The 14,410-nt window shown below is 47.8% G+C and overlaps 1 protein-coding gene and 1 pseudogene across 1 annotated transcript; both read right to left on the bottom strand.

The window, feature by feature from the left end:
• Positions 1-769: 769 nt before the first annotated feature.
• Positions 770-2,870, bottom strand: LOC120952694 (fatty acyl-CoA reductase wat-like). The gene is made up of 4 exons (XM_040372151.2): positions 2,580-2,870; positions 2,165-2,504; positions 1,843-2,101; positions 770-1,777 (listed from the first exon to the last, which is right to left on the bottom strand). Exons 1-4 carry the CDS (start codon positions 2,702-2,704, stop codon positions 942-944), a joined length of 1,560 nt encoding a protein of 519 aa, XP_040228085.2. The 5' UTR covers positions 2,705-2,870; the 3' UTR covers positions 770-941.
• A 1,240-nt stretch (positions 2,871-4,110) lies between these two features.
• On the bottom strand, positions 4,111-12,798 carry LOC120961439 (uncharacterized; annotated as a pseudogene).
• Between the last annotated feature and the right edge of the window lie 1,612 nt (positions 12,799-14,410).

Genomic DNA, 14,410 nt, shown 5'->3' with positions numbered 1-14,410 from the left:
ATCAACTTCGCGTTGTCGTTCACGTAAATTTCTCCCTCGTTCATCGCAGCGTATGCCTCCCCGAATGCCAATTACTAGCTGTCATTAACTTCCTCATACTCCCTGTCTTCTCCAGCTCCATCGGAACATGTCTCTTTGGGTCTGAGTCTGGTTGGAATTAGATGCTTTTTGGTTGTTTTTATGCTGTATCGTTTCACTGGGCAAAAGGATAATTCTTTACGTCCCACAACGTTTTCGCGTGTCGCGTTATTCGTCATTTTATGACCGTGAAAAAGTAAAAACCCAAAACAAGAGACTGGCTGGTACTGGCTACCGAAAACAAACACGAACACAACGAAACACTGTAGCCCAGACAGAAGCGTACAGAGCGCACGGTGCGATAATGACCTAACTGTTACGCGGGCGCGCACGCCGCAGATAGGATGATGCGCAAGGCTCCTTTGCAGCTTGACTTGTGTTTCCTTCTTTGCAAGCCAAGCGATTGTTAAGTAACAGCTTCATGCATTTTTGTTTTTTTTTTGTTTTGTGTCGCTCCCAGAACGCTGGAGCGCTTTAAGAACAGAAAGTCCTCCTGTCCTGCATTACGTTTTACGACCTGCTTGAGTTGGACGATGATTCGTCGGCGTTGGATTGAGGTGGACAGAGTGTTTGCTCTGTGGAGTTTAAATGAGACTCTGCTCACCGTTCGATAACGAGACAGATGATGAATTTAAATTGCAACTACCCAACGCAGGAAACGGCTTTACGGTGAGCGAAGAGGTGGAGCAAAGACGCTGGCGAAGAAGTTGGCTTTATTTGGCGAATGGCATATCACATGAAAAAAATGTCGCTAGAAGACCTAATAACACATGTCCTTACCTGGGGTCTACGCTCTCTAGGAAAGCGCATTTCATCTAGTTCCTATCCTACACAAAAACACCCTGCACCTCGTCTTCCCCTTTTCATATAGCTTCCGCTTCTAGACACTCCTCCAAGTTGCTCTCATGCAGCCCCGTAAAATCAATGTAACCGTACGCGTGCAGTACCTTCCCCACCAAGTACAGCATTCCACCGTACAGCACCGCCAGCAGACACCAGTGCGCAAACGTTCGCAACCGATGGCGGCGCACCGATTTCTCCAACGTGCTCCACGGGTCGCGCATCAGGTACTGCCGCAGTCCCTTGATCTGATGATCCAGGAAGCTGTTCCACTGGATCGCCTTGGCATCGCACGGGAAGTACTGCTGATCGTCGGCCGCCATCGCGTCCAGCACGCGGCGCATACGCGCCGTCCGGAAGCACCACTGGTTGTTGGTGAAGAAGCGCAGCACGGCGGAAAAGCGATGCACCTTCCGGTAGAGCTTTAGCACGCGCGGCTTCTGACCACCGAGCTGCAGCATGGCGTCGAAGAACAGTGCCGGCAGGACGTGGTACAGGATGGACAGCACGTCCGCTACCAGCTTGAAGCGGGTCGTGTTGTACGTCGTTATCCACAGCGACTTGTCGAACGGGATGCGATCCTTCCAGTGCTCCAGCTGGTGCTGCGTTTCGCGCCAGCTCACCGGATTGTCGTCCGTGGTGCAGTTGTACACGTTGTCCTCCTCGCGATGGCTCGCCGCGTACCAGGTGACGGCGAGCGTCGCATTAATAACCGTATCTGCCGGCACGATGCTCGCCTTGTAGTCCATGTGGATGTGAAATATGCGCAGGACGCCAGTTGCTGCGCCACACACTACGCCGTTAAAACCGTACAGATTGTCCGTCCAGCCAGCGATTGGATCTTCCATGGTGGTTGTAACTGGGCAGGAAGCAGTAAAATATATTACAGGTGGTATTACATTTCCACTTTGAGCGTATTCTTACTGATCGAAGGTCTGATGATCGCTACTGGCAGCTTCGCTTTGTAGCGCCGCACCATTTCCTCCGAGAGCGATTTGGTGAAGGCGTACGTGTTCGGCCATGGTTCGATCAGCTTCTTCGACAGCTGCTCAAACACGTCCGCATCGTTCTCGCTTTCCGACGCTTTGATTAGAACGCTCGGATCCAGTGGTGGATCGTAGAACTTCTCCTCGATGACGCCCAGCACGCAGTGTGAGAAAGCCGTCGAGATGTAGGTGAAAATCTGAATCGGGTGTAAAATGAACATTGTAAATGGAAGAATTGTTTAATGGATTTCGTGACATACCTCCAGCTGGCGGCATTTTTCGGCTATTTTCAACATCTCTTGCGTTCCGCGCACATTCGTTTGTATGGACTCCTTCAATGATTCGTCAAACCGCACATCAGCCGCAGCGTGCACGATGATGTTCGTCCGCTCGTATATGTACTCGAGATCATCGTTCGAAATGCCCACTCCAACCTCACTGATGTCACCTTCGATGAGCCGAATCTTGGACAGGTACAGCTGAGGATCTTTTTCGTAGTTGACAAACACCGCTTCCTTACCGAGCAGCTGCTCCAGCCGTTCGGTAGGACTAAGGCCTTTCTTGCGTCGAAGGATCAGCAGTATCTCCGCCACATTGCATCTGAAATTGACACCCTTTTATGTAGCTTGTTCACACTCTTATCCCCGATATCCCTCTTCCACCTGCACAACTCACTTTATCAGCTTCTCTATCAGCAGCTTGCCCACAAACCCACTACCACCGGTAAGCAGCACGTACTTTCCGTCGTAGAAATCTTTCAACGGAGATCGGTACGCGCGGAACTCTTCCAAACTGACCATCGCTGGAACGACACTGTTCTGCTGACGCACACACAGGCACACACACGGACCGTTTGGCAGAAGGGAATCGATACGGAACCGTTTGCCCCGTGGACGCACAAACTGCAACTAACGCGATCGCTGGCGCGGTCTGCAACTGCAACCCAAGTGCACTGTGACCAATGTTTAAAGTTTAATTATAAGCTGCCGTTTTTCCCGGCCAATGAGAGTTCATTAACATTCAGTATGTTTTTTTCTTCGGTGTTGCTGCTTTCGTTTATTTGAGCCTCACAAACACTACGAATTGATCGGTCGTAAGGTGACGAATGTGCAGTTTTGCACTAGTTTTCGAGGTGGTGCTGAGCGGCTATGCGCTGTGCAGTATTTTAATGCGTCTTAGTGGCCGTGCCTATCGATTTCCCATGCTGATGGAATATGTAATAATTTGATTTACTTTATTTATATTTCACTACATGAGTTGTTGCACTACATCTATTGACACTAACGTAAAAATAGGAAATGAAACGACTCATGTGACTTTTCTTGAACTTATGGATGATATTCTTATGCATTTCAACACAAATAACACATGTTAGAAAGTATAATTAAATGTTTTTCTTTTACTTTGTAAGCGAAAATCATGGAAAATGTGAGAAAAAAACAAGTCACAGCAAGACTGTTGCAGATTTGTCTTCAGAAATATTGGAATAAAACTATATCCGTCTATAATGTAGTTTTGAGCTCCACCAAGTAGTGCTTTGTGTAACTCTCTAAGTGCACCTGAGTTAGTATAAAATAACAATGCATAATTCATAGAAATATATCCGAACAAAGCTGAAACATGCTAGAGAATGTTGAAAAGCATAAATATACATCATATTGGAATAATAATCAAACATACAACAAATTAATCTCAACCAAATATTATAACGTTACACTGCCCGCAGCAACAGAAAACAAATGAATAATGGTTCACGTTGTTTTTCTGGCGATATGGACACAACGACAAGGCATTTTGATTACTAAAGAAAACAGATAACGCAACCAGAAACACCGAGAACACATTCATTCGTTCTCGGTAATTTTGGACATTTCTACATTAGTGTTGAATACTGATGATACGCAAACTGTTATTCAATACCTTTCACGCCTTCGTTCTAAACATGAGCATGCCTACGCTACTGAACACACGTTTTAAGCAAAGTTTGGAGGGCAAAGAACTGTCAAACCGTATCACACACACACAAACATACAAATGCTGCTGCTATACAGGTAATTAGCATTAGCACCAGGTTCATCCAACGGCAAAGTGACCTTCCTGATCAGGGAAGCGCTCACCGCATTATAAATCAATCGCCTAGTGACACTTAAATTACAAGACACAACCCATACGTTCCACGTAGGTAAGTAAGCTCAAAACTTCCTCATACAGTACAAAACAACGGCAACTTTTATTGAGCAATCGATGCACACAGTGGCGAAGAATGAATTTCAAGCAAATTGTGTACAACCCAAGAAGCTCCTCAGATCGGGCACACCGGCCGCTTCCAGCAGTCGCAGGCCCACCACCACATACATCGAGTAGATCACCCCCAGCATGAGTAGATGTATCAGCCGACGGCGCCGATAAATCTGTAGCGCCTCTTCGTTCGTGTTCCACGGCTCGCCAAGCAGATAAACCCGGCAGCCCCGGATATGGTTGACGCCAAACTTGCTCCACACTACCGACTTCATGTCGCACGGGAACAGATGCCGATCCACTATCTCCATCCCGTCCACTACCTGGCGCATACGCTTGGTGGCGAACTGGAACTGATGGTTGGTGAAGAACCGCAGCACGTCCGAGAACCGGTGCACCTTCCGGTACAGGCGCAAGATCTGAGGCTTCTCGCCCCGGCAGCGCATCACGAGGTCGAAAAACACTGCCGGTATCAGATGGTAAAACACCTGCAGAAAGCTAGCGACGTAGTAGTACCGCGTCGTGTTGTAGGTCGGTATCCAGAGGGACTTCTTCACCGCCACCACGCCCTTCTGCGAGAGGCAATCGTTCCGGATGTCACCCCAGGTCGTGTGGTTTTCGTCCATCGTACAGTTGAACACGTTCTCCTCTGCCGGGTGTTTGGCGGCGTAGTGGGCCGCCACCAGCGTACCATTGATGACGATATCGGCCGGGATGATGTCCGCCTTGTACTCGTCGCGAATGTGGAAGATCCTCAGCACACCGGTTCCGGCACCGCTCACGACCCCGTTGAACCCGTAGAAGTTGTCCGTCCATCCGACAATTGGGTCAGCGTAGGTGGAAGTCACTGGGCAACGGGGAAAGAAATAAATGTAAAGTCATTATGTTGAACCGATGTAGGAAGTTGCCTCGGCTTTAACCTACCGATCGAAGGACGAACGATCGCTATCGGCATCTTGTCTCTGCGCCGTCGGACGACCTCCTCCGCCAGAGCTTTCGTGAACGAGTACGTGTTTGGCCACGGTTCCACCATCTTCTTCGATACAGCCTCCAGCTCGTCCAGCCGCGGTTCGTTTTCCATCATTTTGATCAACTCCAGCGGATCGATGTTGGGCGTGTAGAACTTTTCCTCCACCGTCTCCTTTATGCATTGCGAAAAAGCGCTCGATACGTAAACGAAAACCTGCAAAGTAGAAAGTTACTTAGAGTCCTCTGTACTCTTCCACTGCCCACCCACACCTACCTCAAGATTGGCACATTTTTCGGCAATGTTAAGCAAATGATCCGTACCGCGAACATTCGTCTCGACCGACTCTTTCATCGACTCGTCGAACCGCACATCGGCGGCCGAGTGAAGCACGATGTTGGTGTGCTTGATCACGTAGTCCAGATCATCGTTGCTGATCGCTAGCCCGGGCCGGCTGATGTCTCCCTCGATCACCTTCAGCCGGTCGAGATACAGCTCCGGTTGCTGCTGATAGTTTACAAACACTGCCTCCTTCTTGAGCAGCGCATGGAGCCGCTCCTCCGGGCTGACGCCCTTCTTGGAGCGCAGCAGAAGGAGAATCTCACGCACGCCACACTTGATCAGCTTTTCGATGAACAGCTTGCCCAGAAACCCACTGCCTCCGGTAAGCAGAACCGTTTTGCCGTGGTAGAAATCCTTCACGGGAGATTTGTTAGCGTTAAACTCCTCCAGGCTCATGATTTGTCCACGTTTTCTTCTTTCTCCTTGCAGGAGGAAGTGCGAATCAATACGAGCGGACAGTTGTTACCGCGGCTAGTTGTCAATTACTGATGAGCGATCGTACGCATGCGGCCAATTTGAAGTATTTCTTTACACCGCCAACCGAGTCTAATTAATTACCCCGACCTCGGCCGAATTGTAAAAAGGTTATAGCGGTGTGACGTACACGTTTGTCGCGTTTTGATGTGCGTATGTGTGTGTGCGCGTAGTGTTGTGTTTGTTTTTCATTGGAATTAGTGAGAAAAGGTTCGGCCCTGGGTGAGACAACTTCTACGGGCTCAACTCGGCAACTATGGGTAAGATTTGACGAGAGTGAGTAGAGGCCCATGGGTCACATGTGAAAAAGGATGATTTGTTCATTCCGTATTTGCGCCTTGAGCTATGCAATGGTCTCTCATGCTGGATACGATCGATGGCGTGCAAGGACAGTTTCAACATTGCATGCAAATACTTATAGTGACAACAGGGTAGTTCATACAAATCCACGCAATGATAAGCCACATTTAGTAACAAAAAGCACACTTCTTTCCAATTTGTTTCTTTTCAGCATTCTTATCTACTGTTATCTTATGATTGTCTTCGTAAACATCAGTACTATTCCCATCTTTTGTTGTATAAAAAATTGCATTAGTCCCGTTCCGTTCCTTTTACCGTAAGATGTACTTTATTTTATTATCTTTCTAACAGTTGTTTGTTTTTCTATTTACATGAAAAAAGCATTGAGTAGTAACACTCGATGTCTACTACGTCATTCTAGCGTGAATCTTGAGTGAATATCCCTGCCTTCAAGCAGAGCAAAACCCCAAGCACTAACAAAATGCGCCGTATCTTTCGCATCGAATTTGTACAACATACAGACACATGGAGTGTATGACACGCATACAAGCATCAGCAAAAAATGGCTTTCTTTACCTTTCATAATTTCCCGACCCATCCCCGATAGGAAGCCATCTGCAAAATTGCTTCCATTTTTCTATAGCGCGTGTTTGTGGGAGGACCAAACTGCAGACAAACTCACGTCCTACGATGATCGACGAGATGCTATCGATCAACTAGCTTTAGAAGACTAACATCCCAACCGCCTTGCAGAGGTAGAAGATGAGCAGCGCCCAGATGGAGTAGTAAGCGGCCAGTATGAAGTAGTGCACTATCCGCATCTGCTTGTGGCGCTTGATCGCCTCGTCCAGGTTCTCCAGCGGCTCGTTGGCGATGTGCTTGCGCAACCCATGAATGTACGTCCAGAAGTAGTCGGCCCACTCAATCTTCTGAATGTTGCACTGGAACATAATCTGATCGTCTGGGGACAGCCTACGAATTTGAGAGAGCATTCTGTTGTAGAAGAAGAATGTCTAACCAATGTCCAGTCACTTACTTTTCTCTCAGAGATTTCAAATTGTCATTCTCGAATGTCCATCGTCCGTTGGCAAAGTATTCGATGACTGTGGCGAATTTGTGCACCTTTCGATAAAGGTCCATAACTCTGGAATGATAAGAAACAAGCACATTACATGCATTGCATCTCAAAACATGTTCCAACAACGCCTACCTCGGTGTGCGTCTGATCACTCGCAGGTACGTGTCGATCAACAGTGCAGGCAGCAGATGGTAGATCACTTTGTAGAACTCATACAAATACTTGTTCGTCGTCGTGTTGTGACACACGATCCAGAGCGATTTCTTCGGCGGGCAATGTTTACCCACCTCGATCGAGTACTTGTAGATCTTTTCTGTAGGTGAAAAAAGGAGCCAAAGCGGTGTTAGAATCAGAAATAAAAAAGCCTCACCCACCTCAAATGAAAAACACACGTACGGTACGAGATGGGATTGTCGTTTCCGGTGACACAGTTGTAAATTTTGGTGCGCGGTTTGGCCACACCCTTCAGCTCCCCGTTCGACTTGGCCTCCGGCAGCGGTCGATCGCCTTTCCTAAGGTGGTGATAGATAAAACTGTCTCGTTTAACAAGAGAGCGAACAAACTTCAGTGCTTGGACAGCGCCCCCGCCTGCTGCGGGATGGAAACAAAAGCTCTAGCTTACCGTTCTACGTAGGTTTGCCAGCCGGCGGCCAGCACCGTATTCACGACTATGTCCGCCGGTATGATGTCCGCCTTGTTGTTGTCGTCCACGTGCATGATGCGAATGATGCCAAGCGCAACGCCCGCAATCACACCGTTCAGCCCGTAGATGTTGTCGGTCCAGCCACCGATCGGTTCCTCGTTAGTAGCAATCACTGTAGAATGAGTAGATGCCAGGTTTAGTTGTATGCTGCCCTCTCAAAAACTTCCCTGTTGCCCACACCAACACCTACCAATCGATGGTCGAACGACGGCGATCGGAAGCAGCTCGCCGTACTGCCGCACCACGTCCTCGGTGAGTGCCTTCGTGTAGACGTACGTGTTCGGCCAGGGGTGAATGAAATCGTTCACCGTTTTGTTCATGTGCTCCTCGAACCGCTCGTCCATCGCCTCGACCAGCTGGATCATCTTTTCCGGCTCGGACGGTGGCGTGTAGAACTGCTCCTTGATCAGTCCCTGGGGGCAGTTCGAGTACGCGGTCGAGATGTACACGAACAGCTCCAGATTGACGATCTTCTCCGCGATGCGCAGCAGATCGCGCGTGCCGCGCACGTTCACCTCGATCGCTTTCTTGAGCGCCTGGTCGAAGCGGACGTCCGAGGCGGCGTGCAGCACTATCTGCGCATTGTTCACGATGTACTCGATCGATTCGTCCGAGAGGCCGAGGGACGGGTGCTGCAGATCCGCATCGACCAGCTTGACACGCTCGATGAACGTAGGGCAGTCTTTCTTCAGGTTCATAAAGACGATGCTGCTGAACAGATCGTCGCAACGCTGCTGCGTCGTTTTGCCCTTCTTCGGTCGGGAAAGTAGAATAATCTGTCTGACGTTTATTCTACAGGGGAAGAAAAAAACGAAGGAATACAGTCGTTTAGATTCTAGTGTTGGTTGCAATCGTTATCTTTTCTATAACCGTGTCTGCCATACAGTCAAAGAACACCGCAACATTGAATGTAAATCCCAGTACCAGTAGGTACTGCACTATCCGGATCGAATTATCAATTCTAATTCGAAATTAGAACCCACCCGACACAGCGAGACGGCCACAAATTCTAGAACACCGTTCGGTGGACCTGAAGCACCATTCACCTCATCATTACTTCGGTTCCACTTGACTTTTACGCACTTGAACTTCGCCTTCACTGACCGTCCCACGGTTTGGTTCCAACGACTAGAAGAAAATTCAAGCACAACAAAAAACAGACTGCTACTTCGTGCTCTAGCTTCGATGACACGAGCTGTTACGAAGGCTAGCTCACACGTTTGTCCGTGCCAAACCCCGCAGCCAACACCTCCCGATAACGTGAGTAAGCAATTCGGGCACTGGTCTATAGAGGATTTTTTTTGTTGCAAACAACTTTGTGGTCTAGGAGGAAGCACCTTTTTTGTATCTTCCACATATCCGATTTTTTTTCTTTTCCATCGCTAAACTGCACAACAATAGCAGCCCTAATGTAGCGGTACGGCGTGTGTCCGTTCTTGTTGGTAACCTTCATTTGATTTTGGAGAGTGGGAAATGATGATGCTCCTCAAGTAAACCGGTTAGTGGTAATGAGAGAAATCCAAAATAATCATTATTTCTGACTGGGCAGAAGGCGACCGCAATGGAACGAAGACGAAGTAACAGAATTACGCATTACACGATTGTAGCAATGGATTGTCTTTATGGGTTTGCCTGCCGGAATAAAACAATAATTTTAATTTTGCTTCCTACACACCAACCCTGCGTACTCTCGTTCGGGCAGGCAATCTTTATTATATGCGCATTACCGTACAAACGATCCGCCTGGAGGGCCACAAATGTCAACCTTCCTCGCTGCTGCCTGCGAGGATCAAAGCGCGCAGGAACGCCGCTACCATTGCGTAAGGTACAATCTTCTGGCTAGAAGCGAACTAATCGAGTCTTGCGAAACCTGTTTACCCACAGCTAATTGGCATTCTATCCTAATCGGCGGAATGTGAGTGTGCATAGCATAAGAGTCTAACCTCCCATTATCCGGGTGCAAACATGCGTATGAATGCAGAAATAGACGTTATTATCTGTAGCATCGACTGCAGCAAAGATTAAAATATCAAATAAACTCTGTGCATTCATCGAGATCAAACACTTCACCAGTTAAGGCTTAATTCAATATTTATCGGACAACAGATCCATTTTGGTTGAATCTTCTGCTGTGGATGAACTCCAACAAGGTCACTGACACACAAAAAAAGGTGTAAAAAATAAATGTTTTGCGGTTTACACGGCAAACAAGGCATGTCTGCAGTACTCTCTGTGCCCAACACATCGTGCGGAGAGTTGGGCTATTGACAGCAATTGTTTCGAAAGAAGTACTTCATAAAAAGACAGCATGCAGGTGTACAACAACAAAAAATCTGTTTACCAAGGTTACGTCAAGATCAATCGATCACCACGCGTAATGATGTGTGTTGTCCCATTACATGTGTACTCCAAGAACCATCAACAAAGCCTAGGCAGTTGCTGAGAACACGATACAAATTTTGGTGATAACTTGCGGAAGTACATAGATGCGTACGGCGTCATCTTCAGCAATGTTATTTGCTGAAGGCAGTACGCGTCTTCACTCAAGGCTATGTTGAAAGAACGAATTTTCAGTCGCAAATTATGTCTCCACTCGGTTTGCAAACACTTTTTTACAGAACTTTACGACTGCAAACCGGCATCCGGGATGCAAAACGTGCTTTCGCTTTAGCAGCAGAAGAAACAGCAGCAATAGCAACAGCAGCTGTATTGACACCCCCACTTAGCACAGTCGTATTACACCTGATTCGTAATGATACGAAAAATTAACGCTTCGGTAGCAACTCTCGTTTGAATTCTGGCCTGAATCGTACGCCTTACTCTAGGTTCTAGGAATAGGAAAATATGGAAGTATCTGTTTCTAACATTTGCTAGTACTTTTCCTATAAAACATTCTAAACAGAACTACATTTGCTACTCATGAAGGTAATCTACCTGCTGTCACTTTCTCTCCACAGCCACCTTCACAGTAAGCAGTAAACAACAACTTATGACGTCGTCCATATCATACACCTGCACCCAGCGGGTGGTAGCACCCGTTTGGATATTGCATTACCGCTGCTGTATTCCTAAACCACTATTGCCAATCCCCAGCACAGCCGAGCCGTGCATTAAACGACATCAAATCTCGTTCTCTTTTTCTCTGCCTTGTGGGACAAAGCTTTAAACGCGGCAGCAACAGCCGTTTTCGCCGTTTTGCAAACAGCGACTTTCCCGTTTTGTCAGACGCGCTTGTCCCCGCGCTCAACATGCGGGTGAATAATTAATCGAATACTAACAGTCAGTCCCTTCGTCGCCCCATACTCCCCGATCACCCTGGAGCGCAATGATCCAGAATGATAGCAAAACGCCCAGAACGTGCGTTGCGTGGGATCTTACCTAAGCAGCTTCTCGATCAGCAAGCGCCCGATAAAGCCGGTACCTCCGGTGATCAGTACACACTTGTCGCGATAAAATTCCATCACCGGGGTGGACGTGATCTTGCGCTCCTCCGTCATCGTCAGCTCGTTGTTGTGGCCCGACTCTGCGCTTGCTCGAAGATCCATCCTAGCAGGGCCGTTGCGGGTTGCTGCGTGTGGGGAAGTTTCGTGTTTCCAAAAACGCAGGCGCAGGGCAGACGTAGACTTAGAAGCCTGTGAGAGGAAGATGACAGATAAGGTTGATAATTATTAGAACATCATCAACAACAGCAACACGTAATGAAGTATCCCTGCGCGACAACACCATTCGAAACGGAAAAGGTCGTTCGACTGCCCAACATTTTAATGTCATTTCAAATTCACTTTCCACTCCTATTTAGCCGCACGACAAACTGCCCGCCCTTTTCACCTTACGCACACGCTACTAGCGACATTCGAACAAACACTAAGAAACACACATATGCACACACAAACACAGCTAAACCATATCCAAACGACTATCTAATGTCACTCGCCAGCAACGTGCACAATCGGTAGTCTTAATCGAAATGCAAACAGCTTCGACAATTAAAACTCAACTGCGACGACGGGCGGAATCGATGGAAGCGCTTTCGCTTTTCTTCTGCCGCACAGTCACACCACCACGTGGCCTCTATTTGGCTTTACCTTCTGCGTGAGGTGTTGTGCTGGAAGCGTGTACAAAAAAAAATTACAGTGTTTATACTTCCGAGCAAATAGTTTTAAGCCACAGCAGAGTGTCCCTTATGCCTGCAGTCACTCAAGCTATTGCGGAGAAAAGGGCTCATTACATCAGGAAGTAAAAATCGCAGCTGTGAATGCGTCTCAAGATCCTCGTTTACTTTGCGATGCGCTTTCACTGCATCTTTCCTGTGCATCATTTACATCATCACACTTCATAAGCCTTATGACATGTTGGGCCTGTCCTTTGTATTCTGCTCAATTTGCGCGGCATATAGCGAATACACTATCTACTCTGCTTAATAGCACACCCAGGTTCCCCTCCTCCAACCGTTTGTCTATTCCATGCACGTACCCGAAACTATTGCTCTACCTTTCCCAAATACAAACTAGAAACGATCCACCAATAATTCACGCTAACAGTCACGATTACACCGCATCGCGCGTGCCCTAGCCTGCTGGAAACCGCCACTAACCGTTCGGAGACTATTACCGTTTACACTCGCCGATCGATGGCTTTGAAGACACCGATCAATCAGGTAGTCTACTACTGCTGCAGTTGCGGTGGACTACCAGGCGCAGGTTGCTGGTGTTGTGATCGACGGAGAAAATTTGCGTCCGCACGGCTCAAACTGATTCACTGTACTGGCCACAACGGAGCGGTAATTTCATTTTTCACCCGACTTGGTAGCCGAAGCTCCACCGCTCCAACACCACACGGCGTCAAGTGCCCGGACCCTTCGCCAAGTACGCCTCCCCCCCTTCAAACGTCGTACGAGTCAAGTTGCGCACACAGACAAAGGACACATACACATACGTGCAATTGTAGAGGTAGTCCCCCTTCCCCTTGTTTACATACCGCACCGGCAAGAATGGAGCGATGTGCGTGCCAAACAATTACGCCGATCGTAAGTGTGATCGTGTTAGATTTTGAAGGGGGTTATGGAGGATCTTCGCAGGAGGTTCGTCGCTTAGGGAGAGAATGGTAGGTTAAGAATGATTTTGTCTGGTTTGTTCACTTCAGTTTTTTTTCGGACCCACTCACATCCTATATCCCTTCCCCGGAAGTTACCTTCCCATTTACATGTGTGTGTGTGTGCACAGATACAATGTCAAATTGTGTGTACTTTGCAGCTCACACACGGGATGATGACGATCGGCAATCGAAGACAGGAGACACAGGTGTTTACATTCGTTAGCAGCAGCATTACACTTCATCCAACCGATTCAGCTACCGGTACCGTCCGATTGGCAAGTACCCATTAGGAAATGCTTTCTGAACGACGGACAGAAAATTGCTGACCAATATCTACGTCAGTGTCCGCCAGCGTGAGCGGTCGGGCGCATGGCGATCCTGCCCCTACTACGTACACCTTCGAGCACCACCCTTGGTGAATGACGTAAATGACTGGGGTGTGCACGGATTGGATAGCAGTGTTGCCACTGTCGGTGTATGTAGTTCAATTACTGTCGCAGAAACACCAGGAAGAAACCGAAGCGTGGTAATGTGTGGAACAAACGCTCCTTCACTATTCCAAATGTCACCGTATTGAAGAGGGGGTTTCAACAGGAACTTTGTAATATAATGTCATTTTTAATGAAATATAGGCAAACGTAAGTACATCAATTCGACAAAACTTATTCCCCTAGGGGATTTCTGTTTGAGCGCTTTCCTAGAATCACTAAAGATCAAGCGATACTTTAAAAGAAATAACCATGACAAGGGTTTTCCTAGATCCTACGTCCATCACGCACGAACAGCCACATCTTGCCGATGCTCATGTTTCACGCCACTCATGTTTCGCATTACTGGGGATTTCCCTGCTTCAGAACGAGGGGCAATCAGGTCCGCTCTACTTAGTAGATCACTTTCAACCAGACACGTCCCAACAGTTTCACGATTCAACTTAACCGCCAAATGACGCGTGGTGCCGTGTCATTGGACTTTACAATTCTCAGCGCAAATTTTCCTCTCACTCCGGTGCGCCTATCACATGCGCAAAAAGATTGTCTTGCTCACTCCTCCCCCTTAGTATCGATGCCACGTTGTTGCAGTGCTAATAGAATGAATTGGCTTGCCGCTTTAGTCACACGCAAATTCCCATACGTGATGATCGAGGGTGTGGGCGTTAAAATGCGATTGAATGCAACATGTTAAGCACTATTGCACAGTTATTGTGTTAAACATCCTGTGTGTGTGTTGTGCGTTCTCACGATACAGCGATAGGCAAATCGAAAACAAAACGCAAAGTGTCATCCAGAACGTTCAGGTGCAACGGTCATTCG

This window comes from Anopheles coluzzii, chromosome 2, assembly GCF_943734685.1.
Source record: "Anopheles coluzzii chromosome 2, AcolN3, whole genome shotgun sequence".
NCBI classification, from domain to species: Eukaryota; Metazoa; Arthropoda; class Insecta; order Diptera; family Culicidae; genus Anopheles; species Anopheles coluzzii.
Note: the sequence above shows the minus strand (reverse complement) of the source record. Positions and strands in the feature narration are given on the sequence as shown.